Genomic DNA, 22,807 nt, shown 5'->3' with positions numbered 1-22,807 from the left:
AAAACTAAGAGACCATTTTGATAAGAGCAGGTTTAAAAATACCAATGCATAAAATGCCAGATGTTCTTTGTCTCATTATTGGCAGTACAGAATTCATATGTTTTTTTTGTGTTTTGTTTTTTTGTTTTGTTTTGTTTTGTTTTTGGTGTTGGGATGGGGGTGGGGGGTAGAGACAGGGTTTCTCTGTAGCTTTGGAGCCTGTCCTGGAACTAGTTCTTGTAGACCAGGCTGGTCTAGAACTCACAGAGATCCGCCTGCCTCTGCCTCCCGAGTGCTGGGGTTAAAGGCGTGTGCCACCACTGCCTGGCTCAGAATTCACATGTTTTTAAGAAATTATTTATAAATGTTTCCATCCTGAATAAATATTGTCTGAAGAAAAGTCCATTTAGTTATTCTAGAAACTAAAATTCTGTGTATATGTTTGATTTTTTCTTCTGTGTGTATTTTTATAAATAGAAAACAATTTTCAAATTACTATGTTGCCTAGTTGCTTACTTAGCAGCTCCACTGAAGCAATTGGGCTTATTATAAAAAATCTTCTTTTTAAAAAAAAAAAACACAAGTTTTCCTTTTAACTTTTGAAACAACTAATTTGTAATTACTAGATGAATATTATGAAATAATTGCTGGTGAAACATGACGTATATAATTAAAATTTTAATTAAAATTATTTTATAATTAAAATAATTATCAATTATTTTCTTGCTTAAATGTGCAATTTTAAGTCTTCCTTTCTGATTTCTCCATGGCCCAATGGTGTGTTACTGAATCTTTGTGTTGGTAGAGTCACTCTGGTTTCCCTTGCTATTGACTTCCAGTTTCATTCCTTTATGATTGGATAAGGGATATAAATATTTCAATTCCTTATATTTGTGCAACTTGCTTCATGGCCTAATGTGAAATATATTTCAAAGAATATTTCATTAGATGCTGAGGATAACATGTTTTTCCTAGCTGTTGCATGGATGGATGGAATATTTTGTGAATGTCTTTAAGTACATTTGATCTATGACATAAGTTAACACTGGGGTTGCTTTCCTGGCTTTTGTCTTGTAACCAACCTATTGATAATAATGAGGTATTGAATACCCATGGTATAATGTCATACTTATCTGTTCTTTGCGTCAAATTCTGGTTTATGAAATTAGATATATCAGCGTTTGTGCATATACATTGGCTATCATGTCTTCTTGGTGTAATAGTCCTCCTATTAATATATATAATCATTATCTCCCATGATTATCTAGAGCATGAAAACTAGTATGCCAAACACAAGTATGCCTACTTTTGCTTGTATTATTTTCCATTTACATAGAGTATTGTTTTCAATCCTTTCAGCTCACTCTGTGTATCTGTATTACAGACTACAGTTAGGGTCTGTGTCTTAATCAACCTGCTAATCACCATCTCTTTATGGTCTAGTCAAAACTGTTTACATTTGTGGTTATTGCTGAGAAGTATTTGCTAATTTCTGTTTAAAAAAATCTAATTGGCCCAGATTGTTTCTTTATTTCTTTTTCTCTTATTGATCATAGAGCCTTGCTGGATTTTGAGTTCAAGATGTTTGATTCTTTTCTGGGTCTTATTTGGTTATTTCTCTGCTCATGAAATTTATTCTTCTTGGAAGGTCATGTTTGTAACTGTCTTCTTTCTCCTCTTGTAGGATTCCTTTCGGTATTTCCTGAAAAGCTGATTTACTGTTCATGAGTTGTTAAAGTTTTCAGTTGTATTGAAAGTCTCCAACTATTTTGAAAAAATAACTTGGCAGTATAAAATTACTTAGTTGGGTGGTATCTACTGTAAGGGCTGGAAATATATCATTCCCTACTTCTCTGGATTTTAGTGTTTCTTCTGAGAGGTCTGGTGTTACTGGAATGAACTGACTTAGTGAGGTAAGACTTTTCTCTTGTAGCTTTTGATGTTGTTTCATTGTCCTGGATCCTTAATGCTTTAACTATAATATGATGAGGACAATTTTTTTTCTGGTCACGTCTATTTGAGTTTCTTATTGCTCCTTGTATTTTGTGTCCATATCTTTCCGTAGATTTAAGGAGTTTTCTGCTAAAATGTCATTAGACAGTTTTCTACATCTTGGTTTTCGTCTCACTTCTTTCTACCCCACAGATTCTGAGCCTTGATCTGTTGATCATATCCCAGAGTTTTTTAATATGGTGGTCATTCTCAGTTATCTGTCTTTGTTGTTTATAAGCTGTGTTTTATCACTGATACTATTATTCTGCTTGACCTAATTATGCATGATGTTTTCCTCCGTATTTTTTTTTAATTTGGTTGACTGGACTTCATTTCTAACATTTCTGGGTTCTTTAGTTCCTTTAAAATGTCATTTTTATTGCTGAGTTTTCATCTATGTTGTCAAGTTTCTTATTCAGGACCTGAATTGGCCTCCTTACTTTAGTCATTTGCTTTTTTAAGTCCTCCTTGACGCGGCTGATTATTGTTACCTCTATGCCTTTGAATTCTTAGTTAGGCATGTAAGTCATTATAGTATCTTTGATTTGGGTTATTGAGAAACCATTGGAGATGTTGTATTGCCTTACTTTTTCATATTTCTCTGCTGCTGTGCTATGGTTTATTCATTGGTTGAGATAGATACATTTTTCCCCACTCTTTTTAAATTTTTTTATTTAAAGGCTTTTTTTTCATTTTACATACAAACCACAATTCCCCCTCCCTCTTCTCCTCCCACTGTACCCCCACCTTATCCCATCCAACCCCCCATTCACTCTTCTGAAAGGATAAGGCCTCCTATGGGAAGTCTACAAAGTCTGGCATAATCCAGTTGAGGCAAGACCAAGTTCCTCCCTCCTGTATTGTGCCTGATTAAGGTATCCCTCAATAGGGAATGGGCTCCAAAAAGCCAGTTAATGCACTGGAGATAAATCCTAGCCCCACTGCCAGTGACCCCACAGCTATAATATGACACGAACAGTCTCTAGGACACATACAAATACTTTTCTCCTCTGAAACCTCTTAAGCCAAGCCTCCACAGTTAGAATCACCCTCAGCAATACTATCTCCCAATCTTATACTAATGGGTCTATTAAGCCCCACCAAAGGCATTCAGTTGCTTTTCTAATCCCAAATCCCAAGTCCACACTCCTCCAAATAAAAACATGGTCTGGCCTATCACTGCAATACCCCACTCCTGATATCAACTTCCATCTTAGGGTTTCTGTTGCTGTGAAGAGACCCCTGACAACAACTCTTACAAAGGAAAACATTTAATCAGAACTGGCTTACAGTTTTAGTCCATATTTGTCATGGTGGGGAACAAGCAGACATATATGATACTAGAGAAGGAGCTGAGAATTCTACATCTGGATCCATAGGCAACAGAAAGAGACTGAGGCATACTTTCTCCAACACACCTACTCCAACAAAGTCACACCTCCTAATAGTGCCACTCCCTGTGAGCCTATGGAAATCATTTTATTTCAAACAACCATAGCCCCCCAAACACATCTCCCTATCAACTTCAGGTCTCATCTTTTACTTTTGGAGATTTTTTTTTCAAATTAATCCACCCAGTCCAATTAGTGCTGCCAAAATACACATAGGTATGGGGCCAATTACTAGGGCATGAGCAACCTACCAGTGGGCACATTTCAGAGGAAAAGCAAGTCTCCCTCCCCCAGCAAACATCAGTTGTCAGTAGCTCCTCAACCAAAGCTGGGGCCTCAGGAGTTCCTCACCTTTCCCTGCTGAGATTTTAACTATTTTGCTTGAGGTTGTCACCATGGCAACTAGAAAGTCTTTGCCAGGGTCTTTGTGCCCAATCTGTTTCCTGTGTTTTGACATGCTGCAAAGTACAATTACCCATAGGCCCGGTATCTTTGTGATAGCGTTTCATCCTAAATAAATAGTTTTGATTGAACATTTGAAACAGCTGTGCTGTGTCTTAATAAAATAGCTGCAGTCTTTTAGGAGTGTCCCTGTGTCCTTAGCTCAGAAAGATCACACTATTTGTGGACAGTGTTGGCGTATTGTAGAGATTCTGCTAACGAGACCACTGTTGGTCAGTGCCAGGATGGTATCACGGTTCCTGCACATTGCAGTTTACTTTATGGAACTGAAGTTTCATAGATGCCAATTTTCTTCCTTGCATTTGATAATTACAAAAGAGAAAGCAAGAGAGTTCTTGTGCATTCATGGCCTATAAGTAGTATAGTTAGTACTCATGTTAGACTACTCTTCAGGTTCAGTCTCAAGGAAACACGCCTAATAGAATATGAGAGTCTTACACTTCTAATGTCCCATTGTCCTCTTGAAGCCCATAAATGCATTCTGCTTTTGTCTTTAACAGTGGAGGAAAGGACTGAAGAGGACTCTTCCAGAAGGTAGAATTTCATACATTTATAACTGATTAAACCGCAGAAAATAACGTGATGTTTTGAATGCTTTGCCTTGGAAGGTCATACTGATTTTAAGATTGTTCTGGTCATTACCAGAGCTTTGAAAAGTGTCTTTGTGGTTGTTGTGGGAGCCAGCCATGATAAGCTAAGTATGGGCAGGTCACCCAAAGGAAGTTCTTTCCTTCCAACCATTATCACCTGCCCGAGTAGAACTGGCCATCAAAAAATTTAAATGGAGGCCTGAGTTTCAGTAGTTCACCCTGAAGCTTTATCTGGCTGCAGGAAAAACCACAAACTGAGATTACCTGAGCACCACCCAAGAACAGACCATCCAAAGGAAATGCCTAACATTCCAACCGCTGTAGATAGGACCACCTGCCAGAACACACTCTCCAGGACACTCCTAGACAAATGTCAGCCAATCAGGGGTCCTGAACCTTAGAAACCCCTCAGCCCCACCTTTACTACTATAAAAACCGAGCTCTAACTGAGCTCGGAGCTCTCCGTTTATTCCGATACATTGGACATGCGGAGAGACTGAGCTTGCAAACTTGCATAAGATAAAGGCTCTTTGCTTTTTATATGTGAGACTCGGTCTCCTTGTTGGCTTTTGAGGGGACTTCGCAGATTTGGGCATAACAGTTGTAGTCTATATTATACCAGTTAGGTGGCTGTCATGTCACGCATAAAGGTTGAGTAATTGGCTCGTGACTTCCTAACTGACATACAGCTGACCCAGATTTGACTGTAGTCTGACTGGTTTCTCTGTGCTTTCTCTTATCCCTATACATAGAATGATGTATACATAGAATGTATACATGCTGTATACATGTCCATATCAGTTCAGTTCAAACTACAAAATTCAGTCATGAAGTGCCTGGTTTGGAATTTTCCTGGGCATCCCAGTCCCAGAAAGTGTGCCCATTTTTGACAAATGCAGTGGTACTAAGGCCTTTTTTTCTTTATTATTGGCTTGGTTTTTGGAATATTTTTATTTTTTCTTTGACAATTCCATATAAATATACAATGTGTTTTGACCACATTCACCTCCCTTCATTGTCTCTTATCCCTTCCCACTCCTGCTAAAGTCTCGGGACCTTGTTTTCAACCATGAAAAGCTTTATGGCAGTTCTCACTCAGCCATGGATCCATTGGTTGTATGTAGACAAGATCAGGAAAGTTTTGAGTGGGAATATTTTAACAGACATGAAAAAATCTTAAGTACAGTGTTAATCATATTAAGCATGAGTTTAGTGGATTTTTTTTATTTCTATGCTTACTGTTTCCCCAGTATGGTTTTCCTATGCCATTGCCATGCCTCGCTCCCTGAAGTGTTCCCCTCTGTTATGAAATGCCTTTTATCCCCTCGATGACTAATCTTTTCTTGGTTATTTTTGCTCCGTTCAGCTCTTCTCAACTCTCTTGTTGTGGAGTATTACTTTAACTGTGTAAAGCTGTGTTACCTTTCTTCACGCTGTAGAATATTACTTTAGTTGTGTAAAGCTGTGTCATATGTGTTTATGTTGCATTTGTTTAATGATATAAAGATGTGTTACATTTGTTTATGCTGAGTTTGTTTAATGATGTAAAGTTCTGTTTCTTTGCCTGCCTAAAACACCTGGCTAGTCTAATAAAAAGCCGAACGGCCAATAGCTAGGCAGTAGAGGGGTGGGTGGGGCTGGAAGGCAGAGAGAATAAGGAGGAGGCGGAATCTAGGCTGGGGAAGAAAAGAACAAGAGAGGAGAAAACAAGGGAGAAAGAAAGGTAGATGCCCGGGGCCAGCCAGTCAGGTAGCTGTCAGACAGACAGACATGGAGTAGGACATACAGAATGAAAGAAAGGTAAAAAGCCCTGAGGCAAAATGTAGATGAAGAAAAACTGATTAATTTAAGTTATAAGAGCTAGTGGTGGAAGCAGATACAGAGATCCACAGCTAAGCACTGGGCCGAGGTTCCAGAGAGCAGTGTAAGTGAGGGAAGAGCAAGAATATGAGCAAAGAGGTCAAGACTGTGATGGAGATACACACAGAAATGGCTGACCTGGGCTAGTGAGAGCTCACTGACTCTGGACTGATAGCAAGGGAACCTGTATAGGACCAAACTAGGCCCTCTGAATGTGGTGGACAGTTGTGAGGCTGGGCAGGCTGTGGGGCCACTGGCAGTGAGGCCAGAATTCATCCCTTGTGCTTGAAGTGGCCTTCTGGAGCCCATTCTTTTTGGAGGAATACCTTGCTCAACCTAAACATAGTAGGGAGGGCCTTGGTCCTGCCTCAAAGTAATGTGCCAAACTTGCTGACTTCCCATGGGAAGCCTTATCCTCTGTGAAGAATGGATGGGGAGTGGGGTGGGGGGAAAGTGGAGGGAGTGGGAGGGACGGAGGGAGTGGGAACTGGGATAGGTATATAAAATGAGAAAAGATCATTTAAAAAAATTAAAATTTAAAAAAAAGAGCTAGTGGTACTAGCATAAGTTAAGGCCAAACATTCAAACTAATAATAAGTCTATGCGTCATGATTTGGGAACTTGTTGACAGTCCAGAAGAAAGCCTGCTATACTTTCTAATCCCTTATTTTTCATTTTTGCCAGTTACATATTTCTATTTGTCTGTAGATAGAAGCAAAAGCCCATAGATTTTAAGGATTTTAAATAAACTTACAATCAAAATAAGCTCTGGCACTTCAACCTGTTTTTTTATTACACTTATTCATCTGTTTATTTATTTGGGGAAAGTGCCTGCACATGCCATGGCGTCCAAGTGGAGGCCAGAGGACAACTTCTTTCCTTTCTTTCCTTTCACCATGTGAATTTCAGGAATTGAACTCGCATTATCAGGTTTGGCAGCAGGCACCTTGCCAGCCCGTTGACCTGTTTTTATACCTTACCCAAAATATTGTTTTGATAGCTAACCTGAAACTCACAAATAAGGAAATGACCCGTCTATATCTGGCGAGTAACAGGAAGGAGATTTGATCTTGTGTCCTAGCGTCTAAAGCCCGTCTTCTTTCTTATTTGTCATTCCATAAGTGTCTCGATAATGGAGGAGGAGAGTGGGTACACTGAGTTCAAACGAAGACTAGCCAGCATCCAGAGTGGCTCTCTGCTTCCCAGTTCTTCATCTGACCCAAAAGTAAGGCACCCTAAAAGTAATTCCCCACATGATGCGATAGTGCATCTGTAATGCCAGCACTCAGGAGGCTGAGGCAGAAGGATTGCCATGAGTTTGTGGTTAACCTTGGCTATACAGGAAAAAATAAGCCACCCAACCTATGTAGCAAGACCCTCTCTCAAAACGTGAAAGATTCATTTCATACTTTCTTCGTGAATCGTTTCCTCTGGTGTGCACAATGATAAAGTTTTCAAAGAATAAATCTGTAAATATAAAATATCTGTTTCTATCCTGTCTTCCCACATTACGTTCATATTTGTTACACAACTGGAAAAGTGGCTTCTTACCCACTTATATATAGAATATCCATTACAGGATAAGGGAAATTTATATTCTAGTCCACAAAAAAAAAAATCTTCTGTGGTTGGCCAGGATTCTGTTTGAGCTATCCATGCCATCCCCAGTAACTATATTATAGTTTAAGCACACAGTTTTCATAGCCTGTTTCTCCTCGTTTTCCATGCTTATCTTGTATTCACCCTGCCTTGGTCCAGAAAACAGCCTACACATCTGCCTTCCTCTGACCTTGATAAAAAGCACCCCGTGTTTATAGCATTTCCTGGCTTCAAAGTAACAACTTGATCCTTAGCAACAATCATTTCCAAAGCAAAAATTACAGATAATTCACTTCTGTTCTCATTTGGTAATTTGAAACAGAGTGTGTCTTCTCCATCCAGCTTGATGCAGGATTGCTACCTAGCATTTGAGGACACAGTAAACATTGTGGTTTACTACATAGTAGCATTTTTGGTGAGTGAGTAGGTGAGTTAATGTATTTTCTGAAGTCTTCTTTTTTCTTCTTTCTATTAGGAAGGACCAACAGAGTCAGGGAGTGGAAAAAATGAAAAAGGTGATGTTTCAGGAAAAAGAAATCACAATTTGCTTTGTGTTGAAAGAGGGCATCAGAGCATTAAAAATGATGCTGATGGATGTCTATGAAAATCTTCTAAGCTACAGTGAAAATTTTATGGCAATCAAAGGTGGAATTACACTCGTAATTTCAGGAATTAAGAGACTGAGGTTAGAGGGACAGGAGTTCAAGGACATCCTGGAGCACAGTGTCGGGGCCGCCTTGACAGGACACCAAAGATAGGAAGGGAGGAGGGAGGAGGGAGGGAGGGAGGGGGAGGGAGGGAAGGAAGGAAGGAAGGAAGGAAGGAAGGAAGGAAGGAAGGAAGAAGGGAGGGGAAAGGAAGGGAGGAAGGAGGGAAGGAAGGAAGGAAGGAAGGACGGAAGGAAGGAAGGAAGGAAGAAGGGAAGAAGGGAGGGGAAAGGAAGGGAGGAAGGAGGGAGGGAGGGAGGGAGGGGAAAGGAAGGGAGGGAGGAAGGAAGGAAGGAAGGAAGGAAGAAGGGAGGGGAAAGGAAGGGAGGAAGGAGGGAAGGAAGGAAGGAAGGAAGGAAGGAAGGAAGGAAGGAAGGAAGAAGGGAAGAAGGGAGGGGAAAGGAAGGGAGGAAGGAAGGAAGGAAGGAAGGAAGGAAGGAAGGAAGGAAGGAAGGAAGGAAGAAGGGAAGAAGGGAGGGGAAAGGAAGAGAGGAAGGAGGGAGGGAGGGGAAAGGAAGGGAGGGAGGAAGGAAGGAAGAAAGGAAGAAGGGAGGGGAAAGGAAGGGAGGAAGGAGGGAAGGAAGGAAGGAAGGACGGAAGGAAGGAAGGAAGGAAGAAGGGAAGAAGGGAGGGGAAAGGAAGGGAGGAAGGAAGGAAGGAAGGAAGGAAGGAAGGAAGAAGGGAAGAAGGGAGGGGAAAGGAAGGGAGGAAGGAGGGAGGGAGGGAGGGAGGGGAAAGGGAAGAAGGGAGGGGAAAGGAAGGGAGGAAGGAGGGAGGGAGGGAGGGAGGGAGGGGAAAGGAAGGGAGGAAGGAGGGAGGGAGGGAGGGAAGGAAGGAAGGAAGGAAGGACGGAAGGAAGAAAGGAGGGAAGAAGGGAGGGGAAAGGAAGGGAGGAAGGAGGGAGGGAGGGAAGGAAGGAAGGAAGAAAGGAGGGAAGAAGGGAGGGGAAAGGAAGGGAGGAAGGAGGGAGGGAAGGAAGGAAGGAAGGAAGGAAGGAAAGATTAAATTAAATATAAATTATATAGCTCCAACCATAATCTCCATTTCTTTACAATGTTTGTACCGTTTTACCCCTTTGTGATCTTCATTGCTCACTGAAATTTGGCTTTTCACTATAGAACCTATTGGTTCTTGTTTTCTCTGACTGTTTTACAAAATTGCATCTGGGTAATTTCCAAACTGCCCCAAAAACCTTGTGGAAGAATCTGTTCACTGCCTCATGATAACCAGTGATTCCCTAGATAATTATGGCAAGTTTAGGCAATTCAATCTTTCTTCTCTGGGAGCTGGAGAAGTGGCTCGGTGGCCACTATTGCAGAGGACCAAATTTCAATTTTCAGCATCCATACAGAGTCTCACAACCACTCCAGTTCCAGGGGCCCTGGCACCCTCTACAGGTACCAGGAATGCACACAGTCCACTCATATGCAGTCAAAATACCCACATACATTATATATATATATATATATATTTAAAAGTATATATATTAACTAAGTAAACAAAATTCTCTATTTTCCCGGTATTCTTGTTTATCGTGCTCTATTTTGTAATGTCTCATTTCCCTAAGGAACAGTTCTAGGTAGCGGCCTCTCATTGCATATGTGCATTTGTCAGCAGAGCTGGCTGGAGGGGTGACATCAGTGGAAGAACCGGGGAGGCTCGATGGCAGAGGAGATGACCAGCTCCAGGTCTGTATTAGCTTCTAGCTATATTTCTCTCTAATTCTGTACCTTAAATAAAAGAGACAAATAAAATTACTCTTTATATAGAATACTATAATTATTATCAAAATTTTACATCCAGCATTTATTTTTTTTGTCACTCTGGCTATAAAAGTTAAGCTCACCTTAGAACCTATAGTCACTTATAATAGCTGCCATTGGAATTAGAAGAAGCTTTCTCTGAATCTTTCCTGTTGTTCTGTCTGTGTAACGAGCTCACACGATGAAGATGAGCTGAACTCTGAGCCGTGTTGTTACAGAGTTAGTGCTGAGAGTGGTTGTGTGTCACGGCCACTGGTTAGATTCCTATAGGAGACATGACTCTAGACCTTGTGTTTGTGGTTTTGTGTTAGCGTACTCTAGTGCCCTGTTTACAGAAGTAATCCCTAATTGTGGATTCTGATCATCTTCTGGGGCTGTTTAATTTAAGTAAACATTATTATATGTCAACTCATTTAAATACATTATTTAATATATAAATGTATTGATTTATATTCACTATATGCCCATTGTATGGTATGTAAACATTTCCTTACATGTTGGCTTTGGCAGATGCAAAAATGAATGATAAATATTTTGAAAATTGGGAGCAGAACAGAATTGACAGAAAATTCACAGTGACAAAAATATTTATGAGAAACCTAGATGAATTTCCCTCTTTTTAATAACCACAACCATGAGGACATTTAATATGTAATAAAATGATGATGATAATGATGGCATAAGAATGATGTCATTGTCTTCGTTCTCATCTGGGTTTTGAACCTAAAATTTAACTCATGTTTCCTACTTTTCAGTAAACCAGTATTCATAGTTCTTCAATATTTACATGTAAATTTTCTGTTTTTTCTTACGAAGTTGAGAATCCTGTTGACTCAGATTCCTCCTCTTTTCTTTCTCCTTTTGTGAAACAAAAGTGTCTATGCAGCTCACCCTATTGGTCATGACTGAATTGATTTGTTCAACTAGGAAGTGTAGCTTTTAAATACCAGGTCCTACCTGAAATGTTTGGCTGCCTCACCATGTGTGGGAATAGGAAACCGGTATTGTTGGTATGGTGCTCGTGTGGGGAACTGGAAAATCATTTTCTCGTGTTGTAGCGATCCTTGACCGTGCCTCATTCTATGATCACATAAAAATCTCCTTTCGGCCGAGTAGAGGTGGCACGTGTCTCTCCTCGTGGCGTCCAGGAGGTGGCAGCAGGAGGCTCACCACTCCAAAGCCAGCCTGAGCTGCAGAGCGAGATCCTGTTTCACAACAGCAAGCTTTAGGGGATGGAGTTAGTGTCAGAGCACTTGTCTGCATGTGCAAAGCCTAGGTTTGACCCTTGCCCCTGGAAAGATGCCTTCTGTCCAATAGAAATGCCATGAGCCCTTGCGTTGTTGCCCAGGGAGACCTGAAACCTCTCAGTTCAAGTGTTCTCTGAAAGCCGAGTGCTTGGACAATAGGTACTTGGCATAAGCCTCACTTACAAATGAAATTGAAACTTTTGGAAACACAGTTGAACTAAGGAGCCTTCCTGCAGCATACAGAATTTTTGGTTTACAATAATATATTTTATCTGAAGTACAAATTAGAATAAAGTTCTAAATAAGTAAACATCATGTGTGGTAACACATGACTGTGTATGCAGTTTGCACAGTTGGCATCTGTGGCAGATATCAGGACTCCCTAATATACCCTTTCTCTTTTTGGTGTCAAAATCTCAGCATTCTTGGTTGGTTTCTATCATTCATTTACAGTGTCTTAGTCAGTGCTCTGTTGCTGTGAAAAGCACCATGACCGCGGCAATTCTTATAAAGGAAAGCACTTACCTGGGGCTGGCTTACAGTTTCAGAGGTTTAGTCCATTGTCATCATGATGGGGAGCATGGTGGCATGCAGGCAGGCGTAGTTCAGGAGAGATAGCTTAAAGGGTTAGATCCAGATCTGCAGGCAGCAGGCAGAGAGAGACATTGGGCCTGGCTTGAGTATTTGAAACCCCAAAGCCCACCCCCCCGTGACACACCTGCTCCAACAAGGCCACACCTATTCATCTCTATCAAGCAGCTCCACTCCCTAATGATCAAGCACTCAAATCTATAAGCCTTTGGGGCCTCTTCTTATTCAAGCCACCGCAGCATTTAACTGTTTATGGCAAATAATTCTTTTCCTGAAGTCCATGATGCTTTCCCTGAGTAAGAGTTCAGTTCCTATACTTCACAGATTTATTCTAATTTGTCTTCTAAGTGCCTAGTTGCCTTAATTTAAGAAGTTACCAGGAGAGATATTGACCCGACCCTCTCTGACTCCTCCCAGACTCTCCATTGAGGCATTCTCTGTTTTGTTTCCCCACCCCACACAAGTAGAGCAGAAACAATGAAGCAGAGGGAACACTAGACTCCCTTCTCCCTGACATGGCCTACCTTCTTACTCACAGGCAACTTCTCTTCGTGCTGGATGACAACTCTTCATGCCTTACTTAGGGAATATGCTTTCAAGCCAATAACAAATATACTCTGCCCCTTCTCTCCGGTGAGAGATGAGCTCTCCGGCGTATATTTATGACGGTGGGACTTAGAGTCCAGTCACAGGAATGCAAAAATTTGTAGTGTAGCCTGAAAATGCCTTTTATAAGGCGTGGCTTCAATTCTCTGTCTGAGCTGCCCATCTCACTCCCAGTAACCATGTTCTGGTTCGAACACACCATTCCCTGTTTGCCAAGTTCCTGTGCCTCGTCCCTCTGCTCATGCTCCCCTGGTCCAGAATGGCTGTCACACTTCCCTTTGCTTTCTCTGCTTTGACAAATCACCCTGTGTTTGTAGCATTTCCTGAGCTTCAGAGGTAGGACTGACTTTTCTTTCTTTTTTAATCTTTTAAGTGATTTATTTATTTTTATTCCGTGTGCATTAGTGTACCGCCAAAGTGTAATGTCTTTATAAAGGTGTCAGACCCTTTGGAACTGGAGCTGCAGATAGTTGTGAGCTGCTACATGGGTGCTGGGAGTTGAACCTGGGTCCTCTGGGAGAGTAGTTTGTGTTCTAATGACTGAACCATCTCTCCAGCCCAAACTGACTTTTCTATATGTCCCTCACTATAATCATTTCAGCTGTAGGAATAATGAATGATTCACTTCTGTTCTCAATTGCTAAACATAACTCACCTGAAGCTTGGATGGAAAAGATCATCTTCTGCTTCCAGTTTGAGTAATGGTTGTGGCTTGGTAAACACAGCACTTACTTGTTGTAGTGGGGGAGTAGGCGAGGGAATAAATGTTTTCACAGTTGTGTGTTCCCTTTTCTCATCTTTAATAGGAAGGATTGGCTGAACCCGGAACTGGAAGAGAAGAACAAGGTAGTGTTTCAGGAATCACACACTAATAGCCATACCCAGTAATCACACTCTGCCTTGTGTAAAAAGGGGTCATCAAAGCCATGAAAATAAAGCCAGCAAAAATCTAGGAAAGTCTGCTAAGCTAGGATGCAGTTACGACAGTCCCGGGCGCAGGGTGGAACACTTTTGTAGGATCAGGAGTTAAAAGGATGAAGTAGGAGAACAGTGAGCTCCATGGTGGCCTGGAGTACACAGAGATCCAGTCTCACAGCAACAAAGACAAACAAACAAATGCAAAATAAAGACAAAGTGTGTAGACTCAGGCATGATGCCTTTTTCCCTTCAGCGCACGTCACTCCTTTACCCTCTTTGCAAATTCCAACGCTTCCAACCGACTCCTGGCTAGAAGCCTATTCTTAGTCATGCCCACTCTTCCCCTTGGCTGCAGCTCACAGAGGCCGCTTCTAATCTGCCATCTTACCTATGGAAGAATCTTCCTGATGCTGAATGGTATTGAATGTGTCCCCAAAAAGATGAGACATTTGGACAATTAGAAATATTTTTATTTAAATATATTTATATATTTAGCTAAAATTAACATTGAATTAAACTTTCCCACTTGCAAAGAGAAAATGGAAATGGTCCTTGTTTATCGTGCTCTATTTTGTAATGTCTCATTTCCCTAAGGGACAGTTCTAGGTAGCAGCCTCTCATTGCACATGTGCATTTGTCAGCAGAGCCGGCTGGAGGGGTGACATCAGTACACGAACCAGGGAGGCTCAATGGCAGAGGAGATGACCAGCTCCAGGTCTGTATTAGCTTCTAGCTATATTTCTCGCTAATTAATGTTGTTTCTTTTCATTTTGTTAGCGTAGATCAAAAGGAAATACTTTACCTAACAATCATTATGCCATAATTCCCTATCTAGTATTTATTTTTCATAACTATTAATATATTCTTTCACAATTTCACGCATGTATATAACACATTTGGGTCACACTTACTCCACCCCTTATCCCTTTCATACCACCACCAAACTCCCCCTTCCACTAGCATATCTTTTTGTTTTGTTTCCTTTTTGCTTGTGACACACTGAGTTTAATCAGGACTCTCTGTCTTCATGAGCAAGAATGTGGTGCTATCCCCTGCAGTGTTAGACACCAGTTATAAAACTTAAATATGTCTCAGATTCTACAGCAACCTAGAGCTAAACTTTATTTTAATTGAATTTTTTTTTTCTAAACACATGTGTGGAGCTTCCTCACAGATGAAGATGTTGGGATAAAAATCTGAGCACTGTTATTATGGTTGAAGCTGTGAGTGGATACAAGCCCCTGCATGGGATTCTGATAAGTCATTATTTCATAACCTTGTATGTTAGCAGACCCCAGTGCTCAGTGTACAGAACTAGTTTCTTATTGTGGATTCTGATCACCTTCAATGCCTAACTAAATTAATGTATTGTTCATTTAGTCATTCAGTATTTAATTCACTACAAAAGTCTTAACTAAAATTCAGGAGTTGTCTGTCTACCTTCATTTTATGTGAAGAATGGATCAGGAAAAAGCCATTTTATAGAATTGTGATATGTAGGGTTTTTTTCTTTTCATGTTAACTTTGGCAGATATCAAATGAATGACATATTTTTAAAGAAACAGAAACAGCAAAATCATAACATTAAAAATGTCTTTTGTAGGGCAGGCCAGCATAGTCTACATAGCAAGCTCCAAGATGGTGGAGAAAACACACTGTTGTTTGTGGTTTGTTTATGATTATCTGTCAGCCGCCCATTCTATACCGGTACCATGGTCCAGTTTAAGAATGGATCTTTCACAGCCCTCATTTGGCTTGGGTTGTGCTGCCCTGGCATAGAATGACCTTCTCAGCTCCTGTACCCTCCCTGACTCTGACAACATGACTCTTGTGTGGATAGCATTTCCTCCTGCTTTGCAGGTAGAATTGCCTCTTCCCTTCCACACCCCCTTATGATCATTTCAATTATAGGAACAATGGATAGCTCATCTCATTTTTATCATAACTCTGTTTCAGCTTGAATAGAGAGCAGAATCTGTCTTCTGTCTTCAGCTTCATTGGGCTATGCTTACTGTTGGATAAAACAGAAAATAACTGTAGCCTTAACAACCGATTTATTTTAGTGAGTGACGTCCTTCTTCTTTTGCTTTTAATAGGAAGGTGCAACCGAGCCAAGGACTAGCAAAGAAGATGAAGGTAGAGTTTCATAAAAGCACAATTCACACTTTGTCATACATAGGGGGAGGAGACAAAAACATTAAATGGAACACATCAATATCTATGAAGAATTTCTAAGCTTTAGTGCAATTTTAAGATAATCAAAGGTGGCTGATCAAACACTTGTAATCCCAGAAACCAAAAGGCTGAGTCAGAAGATTATAAGCCCTAGGATATCCTGGGGTACATGGCCGGGTGCAGTATCAAAACTGTAAAGGAAAAAAAATTAGGGCAAGTACAAAAGGACTAATTCTGTGTAAATCCAAATGACACCCATCCACACTCAGTAGCTTTCTTTTGGTCTGCACTTCTTTTGATGACCACCTTAAGTCTCTGAAATTATATTTTTCTTTTGGTTGCCATTTCACTGACATATGAACAATGGTTTAAGATGTATATGCATGTCTTAAATTCACAGTAACACATGTTCTATCTCACATTTCTAGATCTCCCTTTTACAGATATGGCACACACATTAGCCACAGAAAAAGAAGTTAAGGACGAATCATCCTGGGATTCTGAGGTATCACCTGTTCTGTTACTATTTTTTAATGACTATTAAGGGAAGTTAGCACTGAAAGGCATGTTTTGACTTCCTCACTTCCGTCATTCTTACCGGAAACTATCCCCACGTTTTTCACCTGGCATTCATCAGGTCATCATGTGGTATTATGTTATTGCATGGTAGAACAAGTCTGATATTACATGGGATTCATGACATGAAGGCTATGAGTGCAAAGGACTCAGCGTGGCTCTGAATTATATGTTAGACTTGAAGGCGTGCACTGGGTCTATCACGGTTTAGTGATTCTGTTGGATGTAAAAGTCCTAATATGCGGTTAGACCTGTTATACAGAGCTATCCTCTGAGCAGAACTGCCATCACTCTCAGGAGTTACGCTGAATCTGCTCCCAGCACATCACAGCAGGCGCTATTAACGGTCATCATGACTTCATGGAAGGAGGAGGTGGGGAGGGTCACGGAACCCTCACCTGTGTGTTCAGCCACCCCTCTCAGCCAGTTGTGTGCCATTCTTCCCTAATTGCATGTGATTTCGGGGTCCCTGGGAAGGGCTAGATGATATCGGGTGGGATGGATCACAGGAGGGGACTCCATCTGCACAGTCATGGGAGAGCCATTCTCCCTCCTGGGTGTAGGCCTTTCAGTGTGGCTGCTTTAAAGTCAGTCTTGCCCCTGCCCGTAACCTCTTACCCATGACTCCGTAATTAAGCCTAATCAACTCACTGTCGCACAGAGTGGACTTTAGAGGAACTGCACCTTCACTTTCACTGGAACTATTCCAGGAGAAGGTGTTGTTTGCGTCTCCCCAATGGATGGAGGCTTAGCAACAGGACGTTATGTCTTCACAGCTTGGAGTTTCATAGGATCATTCTTGGTCTTGATGTGGCTGATGCTCTTGGTTTTCTGTGTATATGAGAGTATTTCAGGAGAAGGAAAATCAAGGGATCATAAATGTAATGGAGCGTGATACTGATGCCGATGATGATAAATTAACTTCATTTTGTATGCCTGAATAAATTAGTGAAGAGTTTTAAAAGTGAATTGCCTTGCATGTGTTGGTGGCAGCTGCGTTTGTAGTGACCTAGATGCAAACACGGTTTATCATCTGCATAGCTATATCCACACAGTGTTTAAAGTCAAGCATGCTAGACTTTCGTTCTGTCTTTTATTAGCTCTGTATTCTTAGATAAAGTTATTTATCCACTGAAATTCTAGTGGCCTCATTAGTCCACAAAAATGGTACAATATCTTGCCTTGGGTTTATATAATTATATATTTTTAATTATAGAAAAAAATTACCACAGTTTGAAAGTTAAATTCGTTTTAAAATATAAAGCAAACTGACTTCAGTTATAGTTATGGCTTAAGAAATAGCGATGACCGTGGATGCAGCGCTATGAAGGGAAGTTCATTCCGTTCCACCGAGGATGCAGTGCTGTGGATGGACGATCATTCCACCGTGGATGCAGCGCTGCGAAGGGAAGTTCATTCCACTTCGATGACCGTGGATGCAGCACTATGAAGGGAAGTTCATTCCATTCCACCATCGATGCAGTGCTGTGGATAGACGTTCATTCCATTCCAAAGAACATAACCTGGAGGGTAGGAAGGAATGGTCTGAGATGCTGTCTCTTGGACATGACATGGTTGCCTCACTCACGACGTTGCAGCAGCTATGGCTCCCTGCACAAGCTCTGGTCGGAGAGATCGCTCCAAGACTTGCCCCTTCCTGGGGAGCTAGTGGCAATGGACAGGCTCAGCAGGGACAGTCGTTCCTGATTGAGCACGTGGCCACTTGAAGGTTTCCTTCGCTCCAGTGGATGGCCCCACACCCATGCACATTGGCAGGACTAACTGGACTTAATGAGTTACCAAAGAAAAGACATGTCATTGGGAGGGGGCACAGGCTGGGATTTGTGATGGGAATATGGAGGTGTATGTGCTCATATTTTATTATGTACATGCATGAGATTCTTAAAAATAAAAAACAATTTATGATATAAACCCTATCTGCCAAATTCTTCTTCAGTTGAGACATAGATGTTCTTTGTACTTAATAAAAGAACTCATCATTGCTGTTAGGAAGAAAGAAAGAAGAAAGAAAGAAAGAAAGAAAGAAAGAAAGAAAGAAAGAAAGAAAGAAAGAAAGAAAAGAAATAGTGATGACTTTGTCTAACTGAATAAAATGAGTCATGTCGAGACCAAACCTGGAAAGTTGAAAGGCACACCAAAACCTCAAGTTTGGAACATTATAAGTTTGAATAGACTGTTAAAGAAGATATCCAATTGGAATAGAGTAAAGTGGTGTTTGAGTCTTTTCTTATAAGGACTTAAATATTTTGAAATTGAAGAATTTTCTGCCATTGTGTGACAACTGTGTGCTGTGCTTGGCAGGTTGATAGCAAAATTGCTCTAGGACGACAATGCTATAGTAACTGAGGAGAAGATCAAGGTAGCAGCAAACGTCTGCAAGTAACGGGCTGTGGTGTGAGTCACTGGGAGACTTCCCCTTAGCGTCTGTGAGTAACCGGCCCCATCACTAGCAAAAGACAACAAGTAAATACAGAAGTAAAAGTCATCCAAATGGCTTTTATGTCGAAAATATAGACGATTTGGGTTAGAGAATATGGAAGGGCTTTGTATGTAGGATGCCGTGGGAATAAAAGCGTTCTGCAGTCACAGATCTTTCTGAGTAAAGAGGAGTCAGTCTTGGGAAACTGCATTTGAGGAGAATGTTCTGGACAGAAGAGTGTATCCTGTCTGTTCATCATTATGCCTTGAATAACTTGGAATACTTTTGGAGTTGCAGTAGCATTATCATAATCAATTTTTTTTGTTTTGTTTTTTGAGACAGGGTTTCTAGATGTATCTCTAGCTGTCCTGGAGCTCACTCTGTAGACCAGACTAGCCTCAAATTCATAGAGATCTGTAGTGGCATTTCATTTGTATTTTAGTAAATAAAGCTTGCCTGAAGATCAGAGAGTGAAACAGCCCCACTAGTCAGCCTTACAGACCAGGCAGTGGTAAAACACATCTTTAATCCCAGTAGTCACACTAGTTGCCATAGAAACAGGGCAGTGCATGCCTTTAATCCCAGTGGTGCACACCCTAATTCCCAGCACTAGAGAGGAATATAAAACATGAGGAGACAACTCTCACACAGTCTCATTCTGAGATTCTGGGAGGCAGGATCGCCATTTCAGACTGAGGTAGAGGTAAGAACCAGTGGCTGGCTGCTTTGCTTTTCTGACCTTCAGGTTGAACCCCAGTTCCTCTCTCTTAATCTTTATTAATCATGCATCAGAGATCCACCTACCTCTGCCTCCCGAGTGCTGGGATTAAAAGCACACACCACCACCGCCCAGCTCATTTTTTGCCTTGAATTGTGTAGAAGAGAAAATGCATAAGTATTCTTAGACTTCCTTTTAACTATGTCTTGATACTATTTTAATGGTCATGTTTCAGTTGGGACAAAGATGACTAATATATAACATTTTTAAGTATGTATTTTAATATAGCAAGTTATTTTGTACTAACTTGGTATGTTTTTCAAATATTTTTCCTATACAAATACTTTGAAAGTTCTTATTCACTTAGATGAAGGAACTTTTCAGTGTCCCTTTTGTGCCTGTGATCCACTGCAAAGCATCATGTCAGAAGACTTAACATGGGGGATAAATTGCGTGGAAAGATTATAGTATTTCAGTATATAGTTGTACTGTAGCAAGTGTATTTTTAAGAACATGCCCTCTGAGCCGGGCAGTGGTGGTGCATGCCTTTAATCTCAGCACTTGGGAGGCAGAGGCAGGCGGATCTCCATGAGTTCGAGGCCAGCCTGGTCTACAAGAGCTAGTTCCAGGACAGACTCCAAAGCTACACAGAGAAACCCTGTCTTGAAAAACCAAATTAAAAAAAAAAAAAGTCCTCTGACCAGGCGGTTAAGGCTAGCACTCGGCAGAGGCATGCAGATCTCTGAGTTGAAGGCCAGCCTGGTCTATAGAGCTGGTGCCAGGACAGCCAGGACTACACAAAGAAACCCTATCTTGTGGGGGAAAAAAAGACTATGTCCTCTGCTTTGAGGTGAGAGATAGAGGTAGAGTTGCAGCCACTGAAGTTAACCCTGGAGCAGACTGCACATCCGTAAGTATTTCCCATGTAAACACAGTGATGGTGGTCAGGAGCCACTGAAGATAAAAGAGCAGCCGGTCTAAAGAGCATTAATATTGCCCATTAAAAATCTTGGCTTTGGGGGATATGTTTGGTTCGTTTTTATGTCAAATACCTTTTGAAACAGCATTTATATGTTCAGAAAGTGCTCAGTGCAACTCACTCTTGGTGTTAAATTTTGCAGAGTGTCTCTGAGACTCTTCCACTTATTCGCGTTGGTGTTGATGGAATGTTACAAGTAAATGGCCAAGCAGTAGGTAAGAGGTGTGTGGCTAAAACTGCCATTTGACCTGGCAGAATGTTTATTCAAACATGACCACGGGTGTCTACTAGCAATTAAGGGCTGTTTCCTATTGAATGCGCAGAAAGGAAATGGAGAAATGAGATGATACTAAGTCATATATCTCCTCTGGTTTTAGCCATGGGTTCCGTTGAGCGGGGGGACCCTCTAAGAATAATCATTTCCTGTTCGAGATTCTAAGACGAGAGGAATGGGAGGAATTGAGAATATGAAAAGTGGAAATGAAGAATAAAAAAGCCTAGAGTACAGGGGCTAAGTGAGGGAAAGAGGCAAATACATGTAGCATAAGCTATGATGTACCATGTGTGTGTGTGTGTGTGTGTATGCATATTACATAGTCTTCATAAGGTAGCAGATCAATATGACAATATGATAAGTCTAAGGTCTACTGCTCAGTAGACAAGAAGTGGTGGTAGTGATGCCTTTATAATGTATTAGGAACAAACCCACAGCTGTAGAGAACTGTTTGACATGGAGAAGTTTTCAGGGGAGCAGGGCACAAAGGAACCGTATTGTCTGGGTGCTTTCCCAGGGGTAGGGGGTGATGAGCGAGTTGAGATTACTAACATGAGATGGATTCGGTGTGATAAGAGCTCCAGAGAATGTTGGCATCAGAAAGGACTGCTACTGATGGGGACAAGTCTCAGGCACTCATTTTTCCTATCTCATATATCAGTCTTCAAAGCCAGAGATTCACTGATGTTAATCATTTACAAAATTTAATTGAAATATTCAAGCATTGGACTGGTGTTTTAAAAGGCAGCTTATGTTCATTAAGATACTTGCTTCATAAAAAGTCCTTTATTAACAGCATTGTCCAGTCATGGGGGTATTTCCTGTGGATGAGAGGAGGTAGATTGTGTGTAGTCAGAACTCATTGTGTACATGTACAAAATCATCAAAAGACAAGTTTGATTAATAAAAAAATCCTTTAAATTGTCTTATGGCATATTAAACCATAATAATTTCAAGTTAAAAAAAGACATTATGAAGTTACTCACATTCTTTTGACACTTTTGTTGCTTTTATTAAATATGGCACTGATTTTAAAGTATAGAAACTTATTAAGATATGCGTGGGGGAAATGAGTGTATTTTTCCATCTGAAAACTTTATTTATTTCAGTGTTGAAAACATTATCTCCTACTTGTGGCTTAAACACTCTTGCACAGGGTGGATCAAGGAACTTCAGGCCAGGCTCAGTGGCAAACATGGTCATGAAAAAAGGAAATAATTTGGAAGCCTAAAATGAATTCTATCTTAGCCCAAAGCAATAGAAAGCTTCTGGTCCTCCAAATTGCAGGAGAAATAGAATACATGATCCATTTGCGATGCACTAGAGATACATACCATAATATCCCACCATCATCTGTGGCATTTCTCGTCTGAAGGTCATGATTTGCTCTGATGAGAGCTCACTACTCTGTATCAGTGCAGAGCCACACTGGTTTGCATTCTCCCTAGTGGCTGTGGTTACTGGAAACAAAATCCCACTTGTGAAAGGTCATGCGCATGTTTTATTGAACCTACATTCCTATGTCTTTTTCTTTACAATACATATCATGTTACCTGCAAATCTGCAAAAGATGGGAACCCATAATAGCCTTTCTCAAAGGAGTACACAGAGATCTAGTTCTGCCATAGTAGTGCACAGATGTATATCTGGCCTTGTTGTATTTAATAATAGTTGATCTTGTGTCTCTCTTTGCATTTTAGAAAATCCGGAGAAATATCTTCATTGGCTGGTAATAACACTTACCTTTTATCTTGAATTATTAAGGATGTGTGTCATATTACATGCAATATGTATTAACCATCTTGTTTCAAATCTCATCCAGCCTAACAGAAAAGGGAAAGATTCTGTCCCTGATCAAAGGAAAGGAGTCGGGGATGCACAGGCATCCACACCAGGTAACCTTTAAAATAAAAAATACTTTGAAAAGAAATTTATTAAAC

General features: G+C 40.8%; 1 protein-coding gene across 3 annotated transcripts in view; it reads left to right on the top strand.

The window, feature by feature from the left end:
- Positions 1 to 22,807, top strand: part of LOC125417162 (uncharacterized) — a 72,574-nt gene that overhangs the window by 9,136 nt on the left and 40,631 nt on the right. For 2 of the 3 annotated variants that reach the window (XM_087908511.1, XM_087908509.1), the window contains exons 7-17: positions 4,325 to 4,358; positions 7,397 to 7,499; positions 8,349 to 8,388; positions 10,198 to 10,268; positions 13,594 to 13,633; positions 14,347 to 14,420; positions 15,802 to 15,841; positions 16,309 to 16,385; positions 20,736 to 20,808; positions 22,568 to 22,596; positions 22,690 to 22,762. In XM_087908511.1, coding sequence (XP_087764637.1) covers positions 4,325 to 4,358; positions 7,397 to 7,499; positions 8,349 to 8,388; positions 10,198 to 10,268; positions 13,594 to 13,633; positions 14,347 to 14,420; positions 15,802 to 15,841; positions 16,309 to 16,385; positions 20,736 to 20,808; positions 22,568 to 22,596; positions 22,690 to 22,762 — 654 coding nt within the window. The remainder of the gene's footprint in view (positions 1 to 4,324; positions 4,359 to 7,396; positions 7,500 to 8,348; positions 8,389 to 10,197; positions 10,269 to 13,593; positions 13,634 to 14,346; positions 14,421 to 15,801; positions 15,842 to 16,308; positions 16,386 to 20,735; positions 20,809 to 22,567; positions 22,597 to 22,689; positions 22,763 to 22,807) is intronic. The other variant, XM_087908510.1, reaches the window with a different exon arrangement.

This window comes from Myodes glareolus, chromosome 7 (assembly GCF_982192425.1).
Source record: "Myodes glareolus chromosome 7, mMyoGla1.1, whole genome shotgun sequence".
In the NCBI taxonomy this organism is placed as follows: domain Eukaryota; kingdom Metazoa; phylum Chordata; class Mammalia; order Rodentia; family Cricetidae; genus Myodes; species Myodes glareolus.
Note: the sequence above shows the minus strand (reverse complement) of the source record. Positions and strands in the feature narration are given on the sequence as shown.